We start from the raw sequence: 21,995 nt of genomic DNA on the forward strand, positions 1-21,995 counted from the left end.
ATTAATGTATTACATATGTGTCCTTATCCCCTCATTGACCCCCTCCATCCCCACTCATGCCCTCACCCCCGTGGTGTCTGTGTCCATTGGTTAGGCTTGGTTGATCTCTCCCCCTTACCCCACCCTCCCCTACCTTCCCTCTGAGGTTTGACCATCTGATCGATACTTCTCTGTCTCTGGATCTGTTTTTGTTCATCAGTTTATGTTGTTCATTATATTCCATAAATGAGTGAGATCATGTGATATTTATCTTTCTCTGACTGACTTATTTCGCTTAGCATAATGCTCTCCAGGTCCATCCATGCTGTTGCAAATGGTAGGAGTTCCTTCCTTTTTATAGCATCATAGTATTCCATTGTGCAGATGTACCACAGTTTTTTAATCCACTCATCTGCTGATGGGCACTTAGGCTGTTTCCAAATCTTAGCTATTGTAAATTGTGCTGCTATGAACATAGGGGTGCATATATCCTTTCTGATTGGTGTTTCTAGTTTCTTGGGGTATATTCCTAGAAGTGGGATCACTGGGTCAAATGGGAGTTCCATTTTTAGTTTTTTGAGGAAACTCCATACTGTTCTCCACAGCGGCTGCACCAGTCTGCATTCCCACCAGCAGTGCACGAGGGTTTCTTTTTCTCTGCATCCTCGCCAGCACTTGTCATTCGTTGATTTGTTGATGGTAGCCATTCTGACAGGTTTGAGATGGTATTGCATTGTCGTTTTGATTTGCATCTCTCAGATGATTAGTGACTTTGAGCATGTTTCATATATCTCTTGGCCTTCCTTATGTCCTCTTTCGAAAAGTATCTATTTAGGTCTGTTGCCCATTTTTAAAATATATATATATTTTATTGATTTTTTTTACAGAGAGGAAAGGAGAGAGATAGAGAGTTAGAAACATCGATGAAAGAGAAACATCAATCAGCTGCCTCCTGTACAGTCCCTACTGGGTATGTGCCCGCAACCAAGGTACATGGCCTTGACCAGAATCAAACCTGGCACCCTTGAGTCTGCAGGCCGACGCTCTATTCACTGAGACAAACCGGTTAGGGCAGTGATGGCAAACCTTTTGAGCTCGGTGAGTCAGCATTTTGAAAAACCCTAACTTAACGCTGGTGCCGTGTCACATATAGAAATTTTTTGATATTTGCAACCATAGTAAAACAAAGACATATTTTTGATATTTATTTTATATATTTAAATGCCATTTAACAAAGAAAAATCAACCCAAAAAATGAGTTCGCGTGTCACCTCTGACACATGTGTCATAGGTTCGCCATCACTGGGTTAGGGCAACCCATTTTTTTGACTGGGTTGTTTATCTTCCTTTTAAGTTGTACGAGTTCCCTGTAAATGTTGGAGATTAAACCCTTATCAGAGATAACATTGCAAACATGTCCTATAATGCAGTGGGCTTTCTTGTTGTTTTGTTGATGGCTTCTTTTCTGTGCAGAAGCTTTTTATTTTGATGTAGTCCCATTTGTTTATTTTCTTTTTAGTTTCCATTGCCTTAGGCCAGTGGTCGGCAAACTCAGTCAACAGAGCCAAATATCAACAGTACTTCTTCAAAACAGACTCGCCCAGGCCGAAAACCGACTTCTGCGCATGGGCCACGAAGTTTCAATCGCACTGCATGCGCACCCGCACATGGCATTTTGTGGGAGAGCCATACTCAAGGGGCCAAAGAGCTGCATGTGGCTCTCGAGCCGCGGTTTGCCGACCACTGCCCTAGGCTGAAGATATTGCTTCGACATATGTCAGATTTTTGCAGCTTGTGGATTTCTCTAAGATTTTTATGGTTTCCCATCTTACGTTTAAATCCTTTATCCATTTTGAGTTTATTTTTGTGTATGGTGTAAGTTTGTGGTCTAGAGGAGATTTTGGATGGTGACTGGAGAGTGATGTGGGTTGAGAGTGATGGTTTGATAAAGATGAAACATTACTGCATATAATGAGATTGGATCCAACGGACAAACTGATGTTTCGGAAATAAAGGACAGAAGGGACAGTTCAAAAAGTGAAGTTCATGAGAAATTGAAAGGGAAGTAGACCCCACTCACAAGTAGGAGAACTGGCCTTAGTTGGAATATGGACAATTTATCCACCAGAGTTGGAGGAAAATTTAGATACATGTGACTCATGTGGTGTCTCCATGTCAAAGTACTCTTGATTGCTTTTATTTTTCTCAGGGAAATATGAGGCACGAAGACATTAGGGAAGTGAACTGACCAGCAAAATGTAGGAAGAGAGAGGTACATTCTGAGTTCACGAATGTACCATTTGTCCACAGTTTTTCTAGAGACATTTTCATTCTTTCAGGGCAGGTCTGATGCAAGCACAAACCAATAACATACAACAGATGAGACATGACCGCACTTTTACCTGGGAGTCATTTATTCCTTCAATAAGTAATTCTAGTTAATCTACTCTTTTATTAACAATATGTTCTTACTGATTTTTTGAAAGAGAGGAAGGAGGAGAGAGATAGAAACATCTGAGAAGGAAACATCAACGTGAGGATCCAGCATGACATGCACGCATGTGCCCTGATCCAGAATCTAACCAGTGACCTCATGGAGCCTAGGTCAATGCTCAATCTCTGAACCATATTGGCCTGGTTAATTTATCTACTCTTAAACCTGAGTGAATAAGGATGAAAACAGAACTGGGCAATGGATACATGCAGGTAATTTTCTTTCTTTCTTTTTTTAATCCTCACCCGAGGATATTTTTCCATTGGTTTTTTTTAGAGAGAGTGGAAGAGATATGGAAAGACAGAAATATCAATGTGAGAGAAACACATCGATTAGTTGCCTCCTGCACAAGCTCCAACCAGGGCCTGAGCCAGGAAGGAGCCTGTAACTGAGGTAGGTACTCCTGACTAGAATTGAACCTGGGACCCTTGAGTCTGTAGGCCGACCCTCTATTCACTGAGCCAAACTGGCTAGGCTATTGTAGAACATTTTCTAACACAGGGAGACTTTGGGGATACCTAGTATTTAATTGGCTTAATTTTAGGGAACCAACATGTCTAAGCCATCCAAAGAATGGTGTGGGCCTGGAGTTACCAGCCAACGTGCCCATGAAAATCATACATAAAATAAGGCTGCTCTGTTGGCTTCTCCCATACACATTTTTTGGCAATGTTATAAACAAAACTTGAGAAGCTGAATTTGGATGATGTTAAAAAATTAGAGTATTGTCCCTTGTCCCATGGTCACCAGCCCATTTAGGTCTATTCTGGGGCACAGGGAAGCCAGTCCCTTGCCTATATAACAGACTGGCCTGAGAGATGTGCATATTACTATAAAGCATCACTGAGGGATCAAGAACAGCTTCAGTTTGATGACCATGTGTTACAGAGCAAGAGTTTTAGATGAGGGGAAAGGGGCAATGGAGTGTGCCCACCAATGATCTCCAAGCCCCCTGGTCTGGAACATTAGGAGTTGGCCAAGCAACGGACACAGTAGTTGAGGTGTTCCGTGTGGCACAGTTGAAGAAGGCACGGAGGTTTTGTTTCCTCTCTCAAGGTACAATCTTGCACTTTACAGTTTGCAGTCTTTCTTTTTTATTACATCAGCACAATATCAAGAGGACTATAGCCAAGGATCACTGAAGCTAATGATATGGAACTAAGCCACAGAAAGGACACTCTCTGAAGGATAACACAGAGGTCAGAGAGACTAGAAAGGACACAGCCAGAGGTAGGCAGTCCTCACCCTTTACACAGCCAGCAAACACCTGCAGCTAATCCCAGACCCTAAGGGTCTGCATGTCAAGAAGCACTGCTGCTCATGAACCCAGGCACTACATCAGGCACTGATTCACTGGGGCCATGTCAGTGGCTGCCTATGTGAGGGACTCTGCCTCCTCCTTGCCTTCTCTACAGAAGAACCAAGAGGTTATGATGTATGAGACAAGCAGAGTGCTTCAGACCTGGGCTGCCCAGATGAAGGGCTTGGCGCTGGTACTGGTGCCAGGATCTTCACGTGTCAGGTTGGGGATTGTGCTGGTGTTGGTACTGACTTTCCTGCCAAGTTTGTGCAGTGACCTGGGATCAGCATATTACTCATCCTATGAGATAGTCATCCCCAAGGCTCTGACAGTTGAGGGAAGGCAAAACCCAGGGGAAGAGGCATCTTATGTGATATCTATGCAGGGCCAGAAACAGGTGATTCACCTGAAAGTGAAGACAGACTATTTTATCAAGAACTTTCCAGTCTTCAGCTACCACAATGGCATCCTGGGACAAGAAATGCCTTTCATCTCACATGACTGTCACTATGAAGGCTACATAGAAGGACTCCCGGGTTCTTTTGTTTCTGTCTACACCTGTTCAGGCCTCAGGGGCATCCTGATTAAGGAGGGGAAATCCTATGGCATTGAGCCCATGGACTCTTCAAAACGGTTTGAACATGTGTTGTACACCATGGCCCATCAAGCACCAGTCTCCTGCAGTGTCACTTCCAAAGACAGCCCAGTGGTGTCCACCAGCCAACAACAAGGGAGCAGGAAGCCTGGCGGTCTACAGGAGCTGTCCTACTTGTGGTCACTCACCAAGTATGTGGAGATGTTTGTTGTGGTCAACAACCAGCGGTTCCAAATGTGGGGCAGTAACGTCAATGAGACGGTCCAGAGAGTGATGCACATCATTGCCCTGGCCAACAGCTTCACGAGGGGAATAAACACAGAGGTGGTGCTGGCTGGAATGGAGATTTGGACCGAGGGGGACCTCATAGAGGTCCCAGTGGACCTGCAAGTTACACTCGGGAATTTCAACAGCTGGAGACAAGAGAAGCTCCTCCATCGTGTGAAGCATGATGTTGCCCACATGATTGTCGGACAGCATCCTGCACAGGGTATGGGACAGGCATTTCTCAATGGTGCCTGTTCAAGTGGTTTTGCAGCAGCTGTTGAATCCTTCCATCATGAAGATGTCCTGCTGTTTGCAGTGCTCATGGTCCATGAGCTTGGGCACAACTTGGGTATTCGGCACGACCACTCAGCCTGCATTTGTAGAGACAAACCCCTCTGCCTCATGCAGGACAATATCACTAAAGAAAGTGGCTTCAGCAACTGTAGCTCTGACGACTTCTACCAGTTCCTCCAGGAACACAGAGGGGCCTGCCTATTTAACAACCCTCAGCGGCACAAAGGCCGCTGGCGGAGGGGTTCCTACTGTGGAAATGGTGTGGTGGAGGGTGAGGAGCAGTGTGACTGTGGTTCTGCCTGTTACACTCACCCGTGCTGTGACCAAACATGTAGCCTGAAGGGGAGTGCAGAATGTAGTGATGGACTCTGCTGTTTTGGTTGCCGATTGAAGAATAAGGGATCCATGTGCCGTTCTGCTTTGGGAGAGTGTGACCTCCCAGAGTATTGTGATGGTACCTCTGCAGAGTGCCCCACAGACACCTACAAGCAAGATGGGACGTCGTGCGGTAGACTGCACTACTGTGTTGGGGGTCTGTGTAGGAACCCTGATAATCAATGCATGGCTATGTATGGGGACACTGCACGGTCAGCCCCAGAAAACTGTTACATTTCAATGAACAGCAAAGGGGACCGGTTTGGAAACTGTGGCCATCCCACCTCGGCAATGTCAAGATATGTTAAGTGTTTTGATGATAATGTATTTTGTGGGAAAATTATATGTACAAATATTAGACGGGTCCCATCCATCATCCCATCCATCAAACCCCATCACACACTGATCCAGATTCCTTATGAAGGTGACTTCTGCTGGAGCTTGGATGTCTACAACATTACTGATATCCCTGATGAGGGAGATGTGCACTCTGGCACTGCTTGTGCCCCAAACAAAGTCTGCATGAGTTACTCCTGCACTGATCATGCTGTGCTCAACTATGACTGCAGACCAGCAGAAATGTGCAATGGGAGAGGAGTCTGTAACAATGTAAGGCACTGCCACTGTGAGGCTGGCTATGCACCCCCCGACTGCAGAACTCCAGGAAATGGGGGGAGTGTGGACAGTGGTTCTCCTGGCAAAACAGAGGTTGAAAATCTAAGTGAGGATGAAAGGAAAAGTCATAGTGTTGATCATGGTAATTTTGGCAGAGGTGGTAAGAATAGAAATGAAAGGAAAGCCACGGAAGAGGTTGGGTTGATAATCCCCTTTTTCATTTTCGCAGTACTTTTTTCATTTACAATTTGCTGTTGCTGTTGTTGTTTTTTTGCACTGATGTTTGGTCTACTTTTTGGTGCTGGTATTGGGACTGGAAAGAATTTATTTCCATGTTCACATGAAGCTCCAGAAGAAAGTGGAGAAGCAGTTACACAAGAAGAGAAGAAGGAGTTAAATCACGAAAAACCAAAAGCAGAAAATAAGTAGTGATAGGAAGAAGTCTTTTATAGCAAACTCTTCATACACTTGGTGGAAGGAGGCTCAGTAGAGCAAATGTGAAGTGGGCATTGACAGCAGCATTGGCTCTGATCAGGACTCTAAAGACTGTAGAAATGTACTGATGTGGGAGGAGAGAGAGATGATTTTCTTCTTCTTTTACTAATTAATTACATATGCATATGTGAAATCATTTCAAGACTTTTACTACTATTTCCCGTTTTCACATTTCATGAAACCATTTAAATAAACTTTTCTCATGGACCATTCCTATCAATGTCTTGTCTTAATTGGGACATTTTTGAGTTACCAGCATTTCAGTGAATGTTACCTTCTAATCATCTTTGTTTGACATATATATCTGTTTTAGGTTTTTCATCCCAATCACAACTACACATTATATTAGGAAGGTTGTTTATTTGGTTTGTTGTTCTTATTTAACTGGTGAAATATACTCATTAAATGAAAAGATTTTAAACTGAAAATAAGTCTGGTCCATGTGGCTTAGTGGTTGAGTGTGAATCTATGAATCACGAGTTCTCAGCTGGATTCTAGGTTGGGGCATATGCTAGAGTTGGGGCTTGATCCCCAGTGGGAGGCATACAGGAGGCAGTCAGCCAATGGTTCTCTCTCTTTCTCTCCCTTTGCCCTCCTCTCTGAATCAATAAAAAATACTTAAAAAAATAAATAACAGTGTTCAGATAAGGTACATAAACTAGGTCTCCTTTTTGTGGCCTATGAACTAGGTCTCCTTTAGATTTGAGACTCTCAGTAAAGGGCTATATCTGATCCAGGTTGGTGTGATCACCCTGTGTCTAAGTACATGGGAGAGAGTAAACAACCTAGGCAAGAGGCAAGCTCGTCCAGTGCTAAGTCTGGTTGGAAGTATTCATTTTTCCTTTTTTTCTGATTTTCTAGTTTATGTATTATATTTATTTCTGATTTCCATTATTTAATTTTATTTTTGTTAATCCTCACCTGAAGTCATTTTTCCATTGATTTTTAGAGAGTGGAAGGAATGGGGACAGAGTGAGAAACATCGATGTGAGAGAGACATACCTATTATGGGGAGACCAGGATCGGGGATTGGGCCTACAACCGAGGTATTTCCCCTTGAATGGAATCCAACCTGCCATCCTTCAGTCTGTAGGCTGATGCTCTATTCATTGAGCCAAAGTGGCTATTTCTCATTTCCATTATTAAGTTTATATATTATTGACTGACAATCTAAAGGAACAGAACATTGGAGGGTAATTAATTGTCTGTAAGGAGAGCGCAAAGCATGTAAAATAATAACATTATTAATTCTGTGCAAGACACTATTCTAAACATTTTACATTCATTATCTTAACCCTCCAATTCACCCTATTACACCATCTTCTTCCACATGAGGAAACAAAGACAAGAGTTTTGCTCTAGAGCTAGTAAAAGGTGGAACCTGCATCCCACCCCAGCTATGATTGAATGTACCTTCACCACTGCCTCATGAGCCTTTTCTTTCAGTAAAAAAAAAAAAAAAAAGTAACCAGGAAGACAACTGATATGTCCTTACTTGCCCAGAACATGGCTTTTCCCTCATTGACTCTAATGAAACAAAAGCCTTAGAAATGGATGTTGCTCTCTATTATGCACCTACCGCACTGTGTAGTGATTATCAGTGAAAGTGTCCTTTCCCCATTCCATTCTGACATCATGGAGGGGCAGGTTTGTATCTTGTTCAGCTCTGAGGGCCCCGCTGATTGTAAGTGCTCAGTAAATGTTGACCAAGGGAAGGATTTAACCAGAGCCAACCTTAGGATAGGATGCACTTCTGCTAAAGTTTTACCTCATAAGGTTACAAACACTTTTATTTAAAAAAATTACTTTTTTATTGTTGTTAATCCTCATCCAAGGATATTTTTTCCAGTGATATTTAGAGAGTTTGGAAGGTAGGAGGAGAAACAGACAGAGAGAAAGAAAGACATTGGTTGCCTCCCTGCATGCATATGCCCCTGGATCACAGCTGGAGGTACCGGCCCTCTGGGCTCAGTCCTTGGGCTGATGCTCTAACAACTGATCCAAAGTGGTTAGAGCAAAATTTACATTATTTAAACTTGTTATGTTTACAAGCTTAATTTCAGAATAGAATTTTGGTATTCCACTGGGCAAAAAAATTGGCATGTTTTCTCAAAAGCAAGAGCAGACTTTGGCCAAGAATGTTTGCAAAATGCTGACTCTAAACAATTTCTAAGAAAGATTCAATATCACTTTTGTTATTTAATAAAATTATGGAAGTCTTGCATAGGTTGTGCTAGAATGAAATAAATTACGATATGAAGTTCTTGAATCAATTTGTAAATTACAAAGCCATGGTGGCTCCTTTACCAGTTAGAAAACATATTTAAAATTATTTAAGAAGAGAACAACAGAGGTTGAATCTTGACTGACCAAGTGATTACAACCTCATGCCTCTTTTATTGCTATCACCCAATTGGGCTCTCTAACGTTCGTTTTCTAGAGTAGACAATGTAAACATGCTGTTGCATTAATGTCCTGTGACAATTGGGTGGTCTTATCCATTTCAACCATTGTTTCCTATGACTTTTGAAAATAAGCATTTCCTCATATCAGTCCTCCTAACAGGAAGAACCTCTCTGTTCATTTCATACCATGGCCACATCAGACTCTAGATTTTTCATCATAGTCTTGTTTCCATTGAGTAACCTTGCTCTTCCATATGCCTATTTAGTTCAGCTCTCACAGCTCCAGTGAGGATCTTGAAATTGATCCAGCACAGCATTCTCTACTCTACTGAATGAAACATGGGTTCTCTTTGAGGATACTCATGAAGAAAACCTATGGGGAAACTCAGTCTGAAACGAACCATCAAGCGGTTGTTTTCTATAGAACAGGGATATGTAAGCATCGTTGCATTGAGTGAAATTTCTAACTGATACTCTGAGAGTTACAAATGTGTTTGTTTATTCATGGAACATGTTCTCAGAATATCAAATTCTGGAGGTATTCATGCATTAGTGGAGAAATGGAAAGAAATCTTGTAGGAGATAAAAGGAATAAACTCTGAAACCACAACATTTCTTCTAATAATGCATTTTCAGTCACTTAATAATCATGCGTTGGGTGGTAGTGCAGACAATTTCATAGGACTGAAAAAAAGACAGGGTATCAGTGCCAGGGAACAGGAGAAAAAGCTCTCCTGGTGCCCTCCACTGACCACATATTCACTCAGCCATCCTTCATAGTTCTGTGGATAATTTAGGTCAATGTAGAACTAAAGAAAATCACATACATATGCCAAACAAAGCAAAGGCTACCAATGAATCTTTCCTTTTAAAAATTAGAATGATCAGGCCAGCATGGCTCAGTGCTTGAGCACTCACCTATGAACGAGGAGGTATAGTTCCATTCCAGGTCAGGGCACATGCCCAGGTTATGGGCTCAATTCCCAGTGTGGGGCGTGGAAGAGGCAGCCGACCAATGATTTTCTCTCATTATTGATGTTTCTGTCTCTCTCTTCCTCTCCCTCCCTCTCCGAGATCAATAAAAATATATTTAAAAAATAAAAAAAAATTGGAAGGGATCCCAACTTTCAGGTAACTGATGTGTCTTGATTTAACAAAAGCTCACAGATAAGAATCTCCTTACAGGAAAACTAAAACAGCTGAAACAAAATGATATCAGTACATCAAACCCTCCAACTATTGAGAGTCTACACTAAAATATTCATATTTTATATAATAAGGCACGTAAAATAAAAACCTACGGTTTATTCATAAAAAATTTCAGAACAGATACAATTTTTATTGCTCTCTCTTGTCATGTTAGATGTTTTTATAAGCACAGTAAATATCTATCTATCTATCTATCTATCTATCTATAAAACCCTAAGCGACTGATCAACTATTTGACTGGTCGACCATTCGACCGGTCGCTATGACGTGCACTGACCACCAGGGGGAAGACGCTCAATGCAGGAGCTGCACCCTGATGGTCAGTGTGCTCCCACAGTGGTAGTGCCACTCAGCTGACCGATGGGTGCCAGACACCAGGCTCACGGCTGGCAAGCGCAGCTGTGGCGTCACAAGTCTCTCCTGCCTCTGCGGCAGCAGTACCGCGAGCAGCGGTGGCAGCTGGCACAGCCAGGATGAGTGGTAGTGGCGCAGCACTCGGCCTGTGCTCGGGTTCCTCCTCAGCCGCCTGCCGCTTCATGCACTACTACATCTTTTGGGGGATGTTGGACTGCCCGTTTTGGCCTGATCCTCGCTGGCCAACCAGGTCTGTGGGGATCAGGTTGAAACTGGCAGTTCAACATCCCATGAGGGGTCCTAGATTGCGAGAGGGTGCAAGCCAGGCAGAGGGATCCCACCAGTGCATGAATCCATAACCCAGGCCTCTAGTATTAAAATGTTTTACAAAACAACTCAGGCCTAAGAGAAAATAAGAGTCACTCTCTCTCCTAAGCACTGTGCGAGCTCCTCTCTTCTCCTTGGATGCTAAGCATATGAATACTGTGTATGCTTTGAGTCTTGTGTTTTTCCAGCCTAACAGACCCAAACAGGAAGAACTTCCCGAGAGCTGAAAAAGTAACCCTTTTTAAAGGAAGAAAGTTATCTTTCTTCCGATTGACATGGCTTTCATATTTATCTCCCTTAATCCCAGGTGTTACTTTCTGGCTGATTGGTCTTACACATGGAACTTCACTTCCTTGGTCTGGGTTTCATTTTCAGTAAGATGGCTACACAAAGGATGCTCTCATAGAGTGGATGGGAGATTAAATTAGATAACATGTGTGCTGTCTCTAGTGCAGTACTGGGCTGGTGGGTGGTCAAATAAATGCTGAGAAGATCTAAAATCAAATGCGATGTTTGGTGTAAGATTATGTTATTAACTAGAGGCCCAGTGCACAAAAATTTGTGCACTTGGGGGGTCCCTCAGCCCGGCCTGTGCCCTCTCACAGTCTGGGACCCCTCAGGGGATGTCCACCTGCTAGCTTAGGCCCGCCCCCCGGGGGATCGGGCCTAAGCTGGCAGCCAGACATTCCTCTGGCAGCCTGGGAGCCCTTGGGGGATGTTCACTTGTCAGCAGGGAGCAGGCCTAAGCTGTAGTCAGACATCCTTAGCGCTGCTGAGGAGGTGGGAGAGGCTCCCGCCACCACTGCTGTGCTGGCAGCTGGCAGCCTGGCTTGTGGCTGAGCAGAGCTCCCCCTGTGGGAGTGCACTGACCACCAGGGGGCAGCTCCTACATTGAGCATCTGCCCCCTGGTAGTCAATGTGTGTCATAGTGACCAGTCATTCCCAGTTGTTCTGCTGTTAGGGTCAATTTGCATATTACCCTTTTATCATATAGGATAAAGGCTTGGTGCACGGGTGGGGGCTGGCTGGTTTGCCCTGAAGGGTGTCCCGAATCAGAGTAGGGGGTCCCGCTGGGGTGCCTGACCAGTCTGGGTGAGGGGCTGATGGCTGTTTGCAGGCTGGCCAAGCCCCCCAGCGGGGACCCTCACCCCATGGGGGTGTGGCCAGCCTGGGTAAGGGGCTGAGGGCCGTTTTCAGGCTGCCCACAGCCCCTTCAGGGTGGGGGAGTCCCACTGGGGTGTCTGGCCAGCCTGGGTGAGGGGCTGATGGCAATTTTCAGGCTGGCCACACCCCCGGCGACCCAAGCTCCCAGCCTCTCCTTTTCTTCTTCTTTTTTTTCCCCCTGGGATTTATTTATCTCCTATAATTGAAACTTTGTAGCCTTGAGCGGAGCCAAGAGCTGGCCAGGGCAGGTGGGAAGCTTGGCTTCCTCCATTGCCAGGGGCAACCCAAGTCTCCTGCTTGCTCCAGCTCTGTGGCTGCTGCCATCTTAGTTGGGTTAATTTGCATACTCACTCCTGATTGGCTCATGGGTGTGGCTTGTGGGTGTGGCTTGAGCATAGCAGGGGGATGGTTAATTTGCATGTTTCTCTTTTATATATAGGATCATATATTGATGGTGACAGTAAAATTAATCCACAATCAAGTCACAACACTGAATTTCCTTTATACTTAAGGCATTCTGACCTACCATTTGGTCATTTGCAAACATATTCTAGTTCCTCTACTAAATTGTAAATCTCCAGGGGATGAGAAACAAGATTTGGTTAATATGGCAATCATTGCTTGGGCCCAGTTATGGGTAAGACTGGTAGGGATTTTATTCTTTTTCCTCAGAGCCCCACTCAAAACCACCATGACTTTAAAAGCAATCATGCTTTTTGGAAATTAAATCAATGATTCTAGCTTTCTCCCTGTTTTGACCATATCCTCAGACCTAATGCACAAATGATTAAGGACAGGTCTTGCATATTTTAGGCCTTGCTGTCTAAGCTTGATGCTTTTTACAGACATCAAAGTGTATTAAGGGACTGATACATATTGCCACTTATCATTCATTCATTCACTCATCCTTCCATCCCACCAATAATGAGTCTGTACCTATGAAATGTTCTAATCCTATGAAGATAGTAGTAAACAAGACAAAGTCTCTCTGATCCATTTAAAAAATTACAAACCTGCCCTGAGTAGGTGTGCAGTAACCAGAGCTGTGATGGATTGAAGGACCACTCCATCTGCTATGTAAGCAAGGAACAGGCAGGGGCAAAGCAATGGGCAACCACAGAAACACAGACTCCTTAAATGTGCCAAGCTGAGTTCTAGAAGCTTGTGGGAGAGTGGTTGAAGTGCTGGTGGTGACAGGGTTGATCTGGGAATATTATGAGGTTGAGCTAAAAGCATTTGCTGATGGAGCAGATGTAAAGTGTGCGAGGAAGGGGGCATAGAAGGATGTCTCTCCAGTAGCTTTGCCCTGAGCAACTGCATGAATACACTTGCTATTTACTGAGATGAGGATGCATGTGGAAAGAGCAAGGTTTGAACATGTTCAGTTTGAGATGCCTGTTAAACACCCAAGTTGGCTCTTCAGCTATGCAGCATGATGATTGTGTCTGGAAGTAGGAGAGAAGTCAGCTAGAGATGTATATTTGAAAGTTGTCAGCTTATAGATGACATTCCAAGCCATGGGACTGGGTGAGACTGCCTAGGCAACAAGTATAGCTAGGTAAGGGAACAGATCCCAGAATGGGGTGAGGACTTAGCCCATGGCATTCCATGTGTAGAAGATGTTGATGGGATGAGAAGGATTCAGGAAAGAAGTGGGATTCAGAGTGGCCAGTGTGGTTGGAGTACCATCAAGAGAGTGTTGTCCTGAAAACCAAGAGAGGAAAGTGTTTTCAGAAGAGTTATATACTTCAAATCCAGTCCATTCACAGATTCTCTTGACTCTGTCTTCCAAATATATCCAGAAAATGATCTCTCTGTTCACCACCACCAACTCTCCAATGCACTGCAAGTCACCATCAACTCCATGGTAGCCAACTGCAAAATTTTTTAAAGGGTCTCTCTGCTTCCTCACTGGCTCCCACAATGGCCTCTTTTGAACTCAGCAGGCAGAGTGATCCTTTTAAAAGGTATATCAGAACATATCCATTATCTGTTCAATGTTGCTGGTAGTGAGAAGGCTAACCCCTATTTTATAAAACTACTGTTTGGAATTCTCTGCTATTTTTTTAGACGGACTCTCATTCTAAAAAACAAAACAATAGTAACTTTGATTTCTAGCTTGTTTTAGTCTGATTTCTAGCCTGTTTTAGCCTGCTTGAATAATAAGTGCTGGAGACCAAGATCAACAGTAATTGATATAAATGTGAGGAGTCTGGCAGAAGGCTGACCAGGACTCCTTTTGATATTCACAGGGTGAATATCTACATTTTATTACCTGCTGCTGACTCAATGGCCTAAAGCAAACTCCCCCAAAACCTGACTGTTTACTAAACATTACCATTGATATGTCTGTTTGCATTCCTAAAGGCAATTGTGTATTCTAGCTAATAAAAGCAGCTGGGAATGGAGCAACGGAGAGAGCTTGACCGCTATGGTTAAGCTGTCCTCTGGTTCCCCTGGTAATCAAAAAATTAATATTTCGTCTTGTGTATCATTTGTGTGTCAGCCCTCCCTCCAAGTCTTTGAACCCGCAAAAGCCACGCTGGCCGTGGACTCTCACAAATAAGGAAGATAAACTTAGCTGTCTGACCTTGTAGGCCAGAGACTAGATACACGCAATGCCATGCCAGGTGTATTTTTTAATTGGATAGAACTGTGTTGTTTTCAAGGCTACCAGCGAGATAACCACTAAGCACACATAGGGCTGGCTCTTTAATAAAAAGGGAAGTTCTGCTTGTAGCTTTGCTTAGAATTTGAATTCATTATCTCTGAGCCCACTGCGGTGAATAAAGTGATTTATTCCGGTTCTCTGTAACAGTAGGTCCCTAAGGAGAGGAGTGAGTGTTGATCATTTGATTTCACAGTAGAATTATTCATTCCACCTGAAACGGAGCTGTTTAGATGGATGCATGGGGATGAAAGCTCATTCTAATGGAGTCAAAATATAAAGGATGAGTCAAAACACATTTCTGAAGGTGTTCAACCTCATGAGTATTCAGAGGAATGAAGATTATGTAGTCACAAAGATATATCACTATGCACCCACAAGATGGGCTATAGAAGACTGAAAATTCCAATTATTACTGTGGAACAGTGGGCACTCTCATAATGCAAACTGGTATGCCACTCTGAAATAGTACTCTTTATGTCCTAGTCAAATTGAAGGCTACAGTACCTTATCACTAGGCAATTTTATTCTTAGGCCACGGGTGGGGGACCTTTTTTTTTTTTTGCCAAGGGCCATTTGGATATTTATAACATCATTCATGGGCCATACAAAATTATCAACTTCAAAACTAGCCTGCTTTATTTGGTCAAACATTTGGTCAACTCACATTAATGCTTTGGCTGGGCCAGACCAAATGATTTCGAGGGCCTTATATAAACTGAGGGCATGATGTTCCCCACCTCTGTCTTAGGTAAAACCCCTGGAAATGTCTAGTTATTAGCGACATGTTACAAACAATAATGTTCATAGGAGCCCTCTTCAAAGTACTGCAAAAGAAGAGAGCCCTGTGTTCACATATAATGGATGTTAAACGAAATAAATCCACAAAAAGAATTATAAGTGTAGAGCAATGGAAAGGAATGAACTATAGCAGCACACAAAATCAGTAAGTAAATTTAAGTAGTAGGTAGAGTAAAGAGGTCATATATAAACATGACATCCATATGGATTCAGAGGAAGGTAAATGATAAAATGAAAATCACTTCCAAAATGTTAAAATAACATCCTCCAAAAATCGGCTGCTCTATAGAAGCAAATACAGTCAATATCAACTTTTTGGAAAGTATGGATATTAAATCATAGTTAGTTCATTTAAAAACTAAACAAAAACAACAAAACAGCTGAATATGGTAAGGGTAGCAAACTATATGAAGTTTTTACTGCCATATTCCCATACTTTCTACTCAGGTGCCCCTATCCTTGAAACACCCCATCATCACAACTACAGTAGCTGTGCAGGCAGCCTAGTTGCCAGTGGAATTGCACAAAAGTTTGGAGCTCCTACCAAAGCCCTTTGGCCATAGAGTTGCTACTAATTTACATGTCTGGCAGTTCTCTAGAAAAATCCTCATTCACAGGGCTTGGCTTGCTAGAAAACTGTAGTAAAAAACAACAAGCACAGTTTCCTGGCATTGGATTTGGCAAAGATTTCTCACATATAAAACCAAAAGCACAGGCAACGAAAGACAAAATAGACAAAATGGAGTCCATGAAAAAAAAAATCATGGGTCAAAAAACACTGTGAACAGAGTAAAAAGGTAACACAAAGAATGAGAAAATATTTGAAAATCACATAGCAGGGAAGAGATTAATGTCCAGAATATACAGAGAACTCCTAAGCCTCAACAACAGAAAAAACAACAACCTGACTCAGAAAATGGGCAAAGGACTCAAATGAATATCTATAATAATAAAAGTATAATATGCTAACTAATTAGTAAACCGAACAACCTTCTGGATGTCCTTCCAGACGACCTTCTGGACAAAGCCAGGGTGTGAGAACCCAGGCAAGCCACCATGGCTGCAAGGGCCAAGCCCCTTGCATGTATTTTGTGCATCGGGTCTCTAGTTTCTTCAATAAAGATACACAAATGGCCTATAAGCACAGGAAAAGATACTCAACATCAACTTCTGGGTATGTACCCAAAAGAATCTAAAGTAGGGGCCTGAAATTATATTTGTATGCCCATGTTTATAGCAGCATTATTTACAACAGCTAAAATATAAAGCAACATAAGTACTCACTGAAAAACAAATAGATGAATAAAGTATGCTATGTACATGCAATGGAATGTATTCATCATGAAAAAGAAAGGAAATTCTGAAATATACTAAATCATGAATGAACCTTGAGGACATTATGCTAAGTTATATAAGCCAACACAGAAAGACAGATACTGTATGATTACAATGTATGAGGTACTCAGATAGTCTAAATTTTAGAGACAGAAAGTAGAATGGCAGCTGCTAAGGCAGGGGAGAAGAAGGCAATGGCGATTTATAGATGAATGAATACAGAGTTTGAGTTTTACAAGATGAAGAGTCAGAAGATGGTTAGCAGAGAGATAAAAAATGGTGGCAGAGCCGAACCAGTTTGGCTCAGTGGATAGAGCGTCGGCCTGCGAACTGAAGGGTCCCAGGTTCGATTCCAGTCAAGGGCATGTACCTTGGTTGCAGGCACATCCCCAGTGGGGGGCGTGCAGGAGGCAGCTGATCGATGTTTCTCATCGATGTTTCTAACTCTCTATCCCTCTCCCTTCTCTGTAAAAAATCAATAAAATATATAAAATAAAATAAAAAATGGTGGCAGAGTAGGAGGATGCTCCATGGACATGTTCCCAGGAACAAGATGGAATTACAACTGAAATACAGAAATGCTTCCTGAATCATCAATGGAAAATTCACAGGAGAGAACCCTGATACCCAAGGACTGAAGGTGGAAACCACATAGAGACTGGTAGGAGGGGTGGAGGCACAAAAGGCACAAAAGGGCTGGCCAGGCACCCACAGTCAGCAACTGAAGTCCTGGAGAGGTATCTCAACTGAGAACTACGGGATCTAATCCAGAATCTGGGCTCCGCAGCAGAGAGCATCAATCTGAGGAGGGTACCCACAGAACATCTAGCTATGAAAAGCAGTGGGGTGCTGTCTGCCAGGGAGTGGCAGCTGAAAGTTTGGGCACCCTCTTAAAGGGCCAGTGTACAAAAGTTCCCTGTGGAACCACGCACCTTGTGCTCTGGCAGAGGGAGGGTGAAGTGAGAGGAGAACCCAGGACTGGGGACTCAAGGGATAGAGCTGAGTCATTCCCTCACACAGGACATCTTTCCTACAGACATCTGCCTTGCCTGGGGGGGAAACAGTCGACACACAAGGTGGAAAACACCTTGCCCTGAGGCCACTTAAAAGATTAAAAGTAACAATTAGCCTCCAGTCAGAAGCAACTGCCCCACCCTGCTGAAAAACTCCCATCACACCTGAGGACAATTGCCTGGGTGCAATTCAAGTTGGAATCCTATTAGTCTGTAGACAGAGGTCTCTGGAGGCTTTGAGTCCTTGCCTGATCCAATTAGTCAGAAACAGCCTTTAACACTGTCCTGCACTAGAGATTCAGAGGTATAGAGATATACCTAAAACATAGTCACAAACCCAAACAGACACCCAGAATGAGGAAACAAAGAAACAACCCCCAAATGAAAGAATTAGCGAATTCTCCAGAAGAAGAAAGAGGTAAGTGAAGCAGAGATAAGAAATTTATCTGAAACAGAATTCAGAGTAATGATGTTAAAAATGCTCAACAGTATGAAAAAAGATATAGTAACTATGAAAAAAGAACAGTCTGAGATAAAGAATGACATAACACAAATAAAGAACACATTGGAAGGAATACCCAGCAGATTAGGGGAAGCTGAGGACTGAATCAGTGAATTAGAAGACAGAGTTGAAAAAAACACTCAATTAGAGAACCAAAAAGAAAAAACAATTAAAAAACAGGAGGACAGCTTAAGGAAGCTATGGGACAATGTGAAACATAACAATATTAGAATAGTAGGTGTACCAGAAGAGGCAGAAAGAGAGAAAGGAATAGAGAAGTTGTTTGAAGAATGGTAGAAAACTTCCCTAACCTGGTAAAGGAAAAAGTCAGACAAGTCTAGGAGGCACAGAGAAACCCAAACCAGAAGAACCCAAACAGACCCATGCCCAAACACATCATAATTAAAATGCCCCAAATTAAAGACAAAGAGAGAATCTTAAAGGTAGCAAGAGAAAACAAAACTGTTACCTACAAAGGAGTTCCTATAAGGCTAACACCTGATTTCTCATCAGAAACTCTACAGGCCAGAAGGGAATGGCATGAAGTACTCAAGGTAATGGAAAGCAAGGATCAGAGACTAAGATTACTATATCCAACAAGGCTATCATTCAAAATAGATGGTCAAATAAAGAGCTTTTCAGACAAAAAAAGCTAAAGAAATTCATCACCATCAAGCCAGCATTACAAGAAATGCTAAAGGGATTGTTGTAAGGGATTGCTGAGAAGAAACACTGAGAGAAACCTAGCCATACAGAATTTAAATGTCTATAAATATGTACCACTTAATAATAACCCTAAATGTAAACAGATTAAATGCTCCAATCAAAAGGTGTAGGGTAACTGAACGGATATAAAAACATGACCCAACTATATGCTGTCTACAAGAGACCCACCTCAAAATGAAAGACATACACAGAATGAAAGTGAAGGGATGGAAAAAAATTTTCCATGCAAATGGAAAAGAAAAAAAAATCTGTAGTAGCAATACTCACATCTGACAAACTAGACTTTAAAAGCATCATGCTATGGAGTACCAAGATGGCGGCATAGGTAAACACCTGTACTTGCTGCCTCCCACAACCACATCAAAATTAACACTAAAATACATAATAACTATAATCCAGAACAGCAGGAAAGCTGGCTGAGTGGAAGTACTACAACTAGAGAGGTAAAGAAGAAAGCACACTGAGACTGGTAGGAGGTGCAGAGGTGCAGAATGAGCTGGCACCTGGGTGTGCTGCTTTTTTAATCGGGAGGGAGATACAAGTTCCTGCTTGCTCTGAGCTCCAGTGCCGGGTGAGACTTGGGGGGACCAGACACATATGGGGAGAACTGGACTGTCCAGCACTGGGGCAAGAACACGGGAGCAGCTTTCATCCAGATGGAGGTGCTCACAAGGGTCATTGTTCCTGTGCTGGGACTTTCCCGGTGCAGGGCTGACTGGCAGCCATTGCTGTTTGCTCTGCCATGGAGATTCCCTGAGACCCTGACCTACCCAATTTACAACCGCACCCAAGCTGTGTGCAGCGGCTTTTGTATATGAAGGGCCTGTCCTTTCTCAGCCTAAAACCTGTCAAACAAACTGCAGCTGGGTCAGGGAGCCCCAAAGCTATCAAAAGAAGGCCCAAGGCCACACCAGCACCAGCCTGCCTTGCTTCACAGCTGGGCCTCGTCTGGGCATTTCCAAACCTGATGCAAAGAGGAGGAATTTGCAGATCTCTCTGTAGCTACTGCTGGGTGGCCCCAAGTAGTGGCTGACTCTGCACCTCCTTGGAGATCCAAGAGCCAGTGTACCCAGTGGTCAGTGTGAGACCACACTAGATTACAACTCTTCACATCCATAAGTGACACACTCAAGAGGCAGACTCAGTAGCACCAAAGCCCCAATGAAGCAAATCCTGCACAGCAGCTCTTCCATTGTAGACATAGCTGGTCCTTACAGCCAATTGGCTTGGAGGTCAATTTCTCCCAGTGATACCAACGGCAATTAAGGCTCAACTACAATAAGACTGTGCACACAGACGACAAAGGGGTGCACCAAGAGTGTCCACCTCAGGTGATTGGGGAGGCTGAGACACTGGGCCCTATAGGACACCTACTACACAAGGCCACTCTATCAACTCAAGGAGACTTAGCAGCTACCCAATACATAGAAACAAACACAGGGAAGCAGCCAAAATGTGGAGACAAAGAAACATGTCACAAATGAAAGAAATGGAAGAAAACAAACTACTGGATATAAAGTTCAAAACCACAGTTATAAGTTACTCAAGGATCTTCTAGAAACCTCTGAGAAACATAGTGAGACCTTCAAGGATCTTAGTGAGAATGCCCCAAAAAATGAAAAAGGGCCAGTCAGAAATTAAGCATACACTGACTGAAATAAAGAATAATATACAGAGATCCAACAGCAGACTAGAGGATCCCAGGAATCAAGTCAAAGATTTGAAAAACGAAGAAGCAAAAAACACCCAACCAGAAAAGCAAAAAGAATCCAAAAATATGAAGATAGTGTAAGGAGCCTCTGGGATACTTCAAGCGTACCAACATCTGAATTATGGGGGTGCCAGAAGAAGAGAGAGAGCAAGATATTAAAAACCTATTTGAAGAAATAATGAAAGAAAACTTCCCCTATCTGGTGAAAGAAATAGACTTACAAGTCCAGGAAGCATAGAGAACCCCAAACAAGAGGAATCCAAAGAGGACCACACCAAGACACATCATAATTAAAATGCCAAGAGCAAAAGACAAAGAGAGAATCTTAAAAGCAGCAAGAGAAAGAAACTCAGTTACCTACAAGGGAGTACCCATACGACTGTCAGCTGATTTCTCAACAGAAACTATGCAGGCCAGAGGGAGTGGCAAGAAATATTCAAAGTGATGAATAGCAAGAACCTACAACCAAGATTACTTTACCCAGCAAAGCCATCATTCAGAATTGAAGGTCAGATAAAGAGCTTCACAGATAAGGAAAAGCTAAAGGAGTTCATCACCACCAAACCAGTATTATATGAAATGCTGAAAGGTATCCTTTAAGAAGAGGAAGAAGAAGAAAAAGGTAAAGATACAAATTATGAACAACAAATACATATCAACAAGTGAATCTAAAAATCAAGTGAATCAATAATCTGATGAATAGAATAAACTGGTGAATATAATAGAAAGGGGCATAGAAAGGGAGTGGACTGACTATTCACAGTGGCCGGGTAGTTCATCCTTTCAAATAAGGATGAAAACAGAAGTGGGCACTGGATACATGTAGGTCATTTTCTAACACAGCGAAGACTTTTGGGCTACCTAATCTTCAACTGATATAACTTTAGGATACCAAAATATCCAAGCCAGTGGTCCTCAAACTTTTTAAACAGGGGGCCAGTTCACTGGCCCTCAGACCATTGGAGGGCCGGACTATAGTTTAAAAAAAAACAACTATGAACAAATTCCTATGCACACTGCACATACCTTATTTTGAAGTAAAAAAAAAAAAATGGGAACAAATACAATATTTGTATTTGCATGTGGCCCGCGGGCCGTAGTTTGAGGACCCCTGATCCAAGCCATCCAGAGAAGGCAGTGGACCTGGAGTTACCAGCAATTGTGCCCAGGAAAATCACACATATGCGAAGACAGCTCTGTTGGCAACTCCCATACACATTTATTGGCAGTATTATAAATAAAACTCGAGAAACTGAATTTTGATAATTATAAAAAATTGGAGTCTTGACCCTTGCCCCATAATCACCAGTCCTTTTGGATATATCCTGGGCACAGGGCAGCCACCCCCTTGCCTTATCAGTCTGGC

General features: G+C 42.9%; 1 protein-coding gene across 1 annotated transcript; it reads left to right on the forward strand.

The window, feature by feature from the left end:
- The first annotated feature begins 3,834 nt into the window (after nt 1-3,834).
- LOC102439903 (disintegrin and metalloproteinase domain-containing protein 1a-like) lies at nt 3,835-6,348 on the forward strand. Its single transcript, XM_006099034.2, has one exon. It carries the CDS (start codon nt 3,835-3,837, stop codon nt 6,346-6,348), a length of 2,514 nt encoding a protein of 837 aa, XP_006099096.1.
- The last annotated feature ends 15,647 nt before the right edge of the window (nt 6,349-21,995 follow it).

This window comes from Myotis lucifugus, unplaced genomic scaffold (genome assembly GCF_000147115.1).
Source record: "Myotis lucifugus unplaced genomic scaffold, Myoluc2.0 scaffold_256, whole genome shotgun sequence".
NCBI classification, from domain to species: domain Eukaryota; kingdom Metazoa; phylum Chordata; class Mammalia; order Chiroptera; family Vespertilionidae; genus Myotis; species Myotis lucifugus.

Bases quoted from the DNA above. Each gene is read 5' to 3' on its own strand.
- LOC102439903 (XM_006099034.2), top strand. From the start codon at position 3,835: ATGTCAGTGGCTGCCTATGTGAGGGACTCTGCCTCCTCCTTGCCTTCT.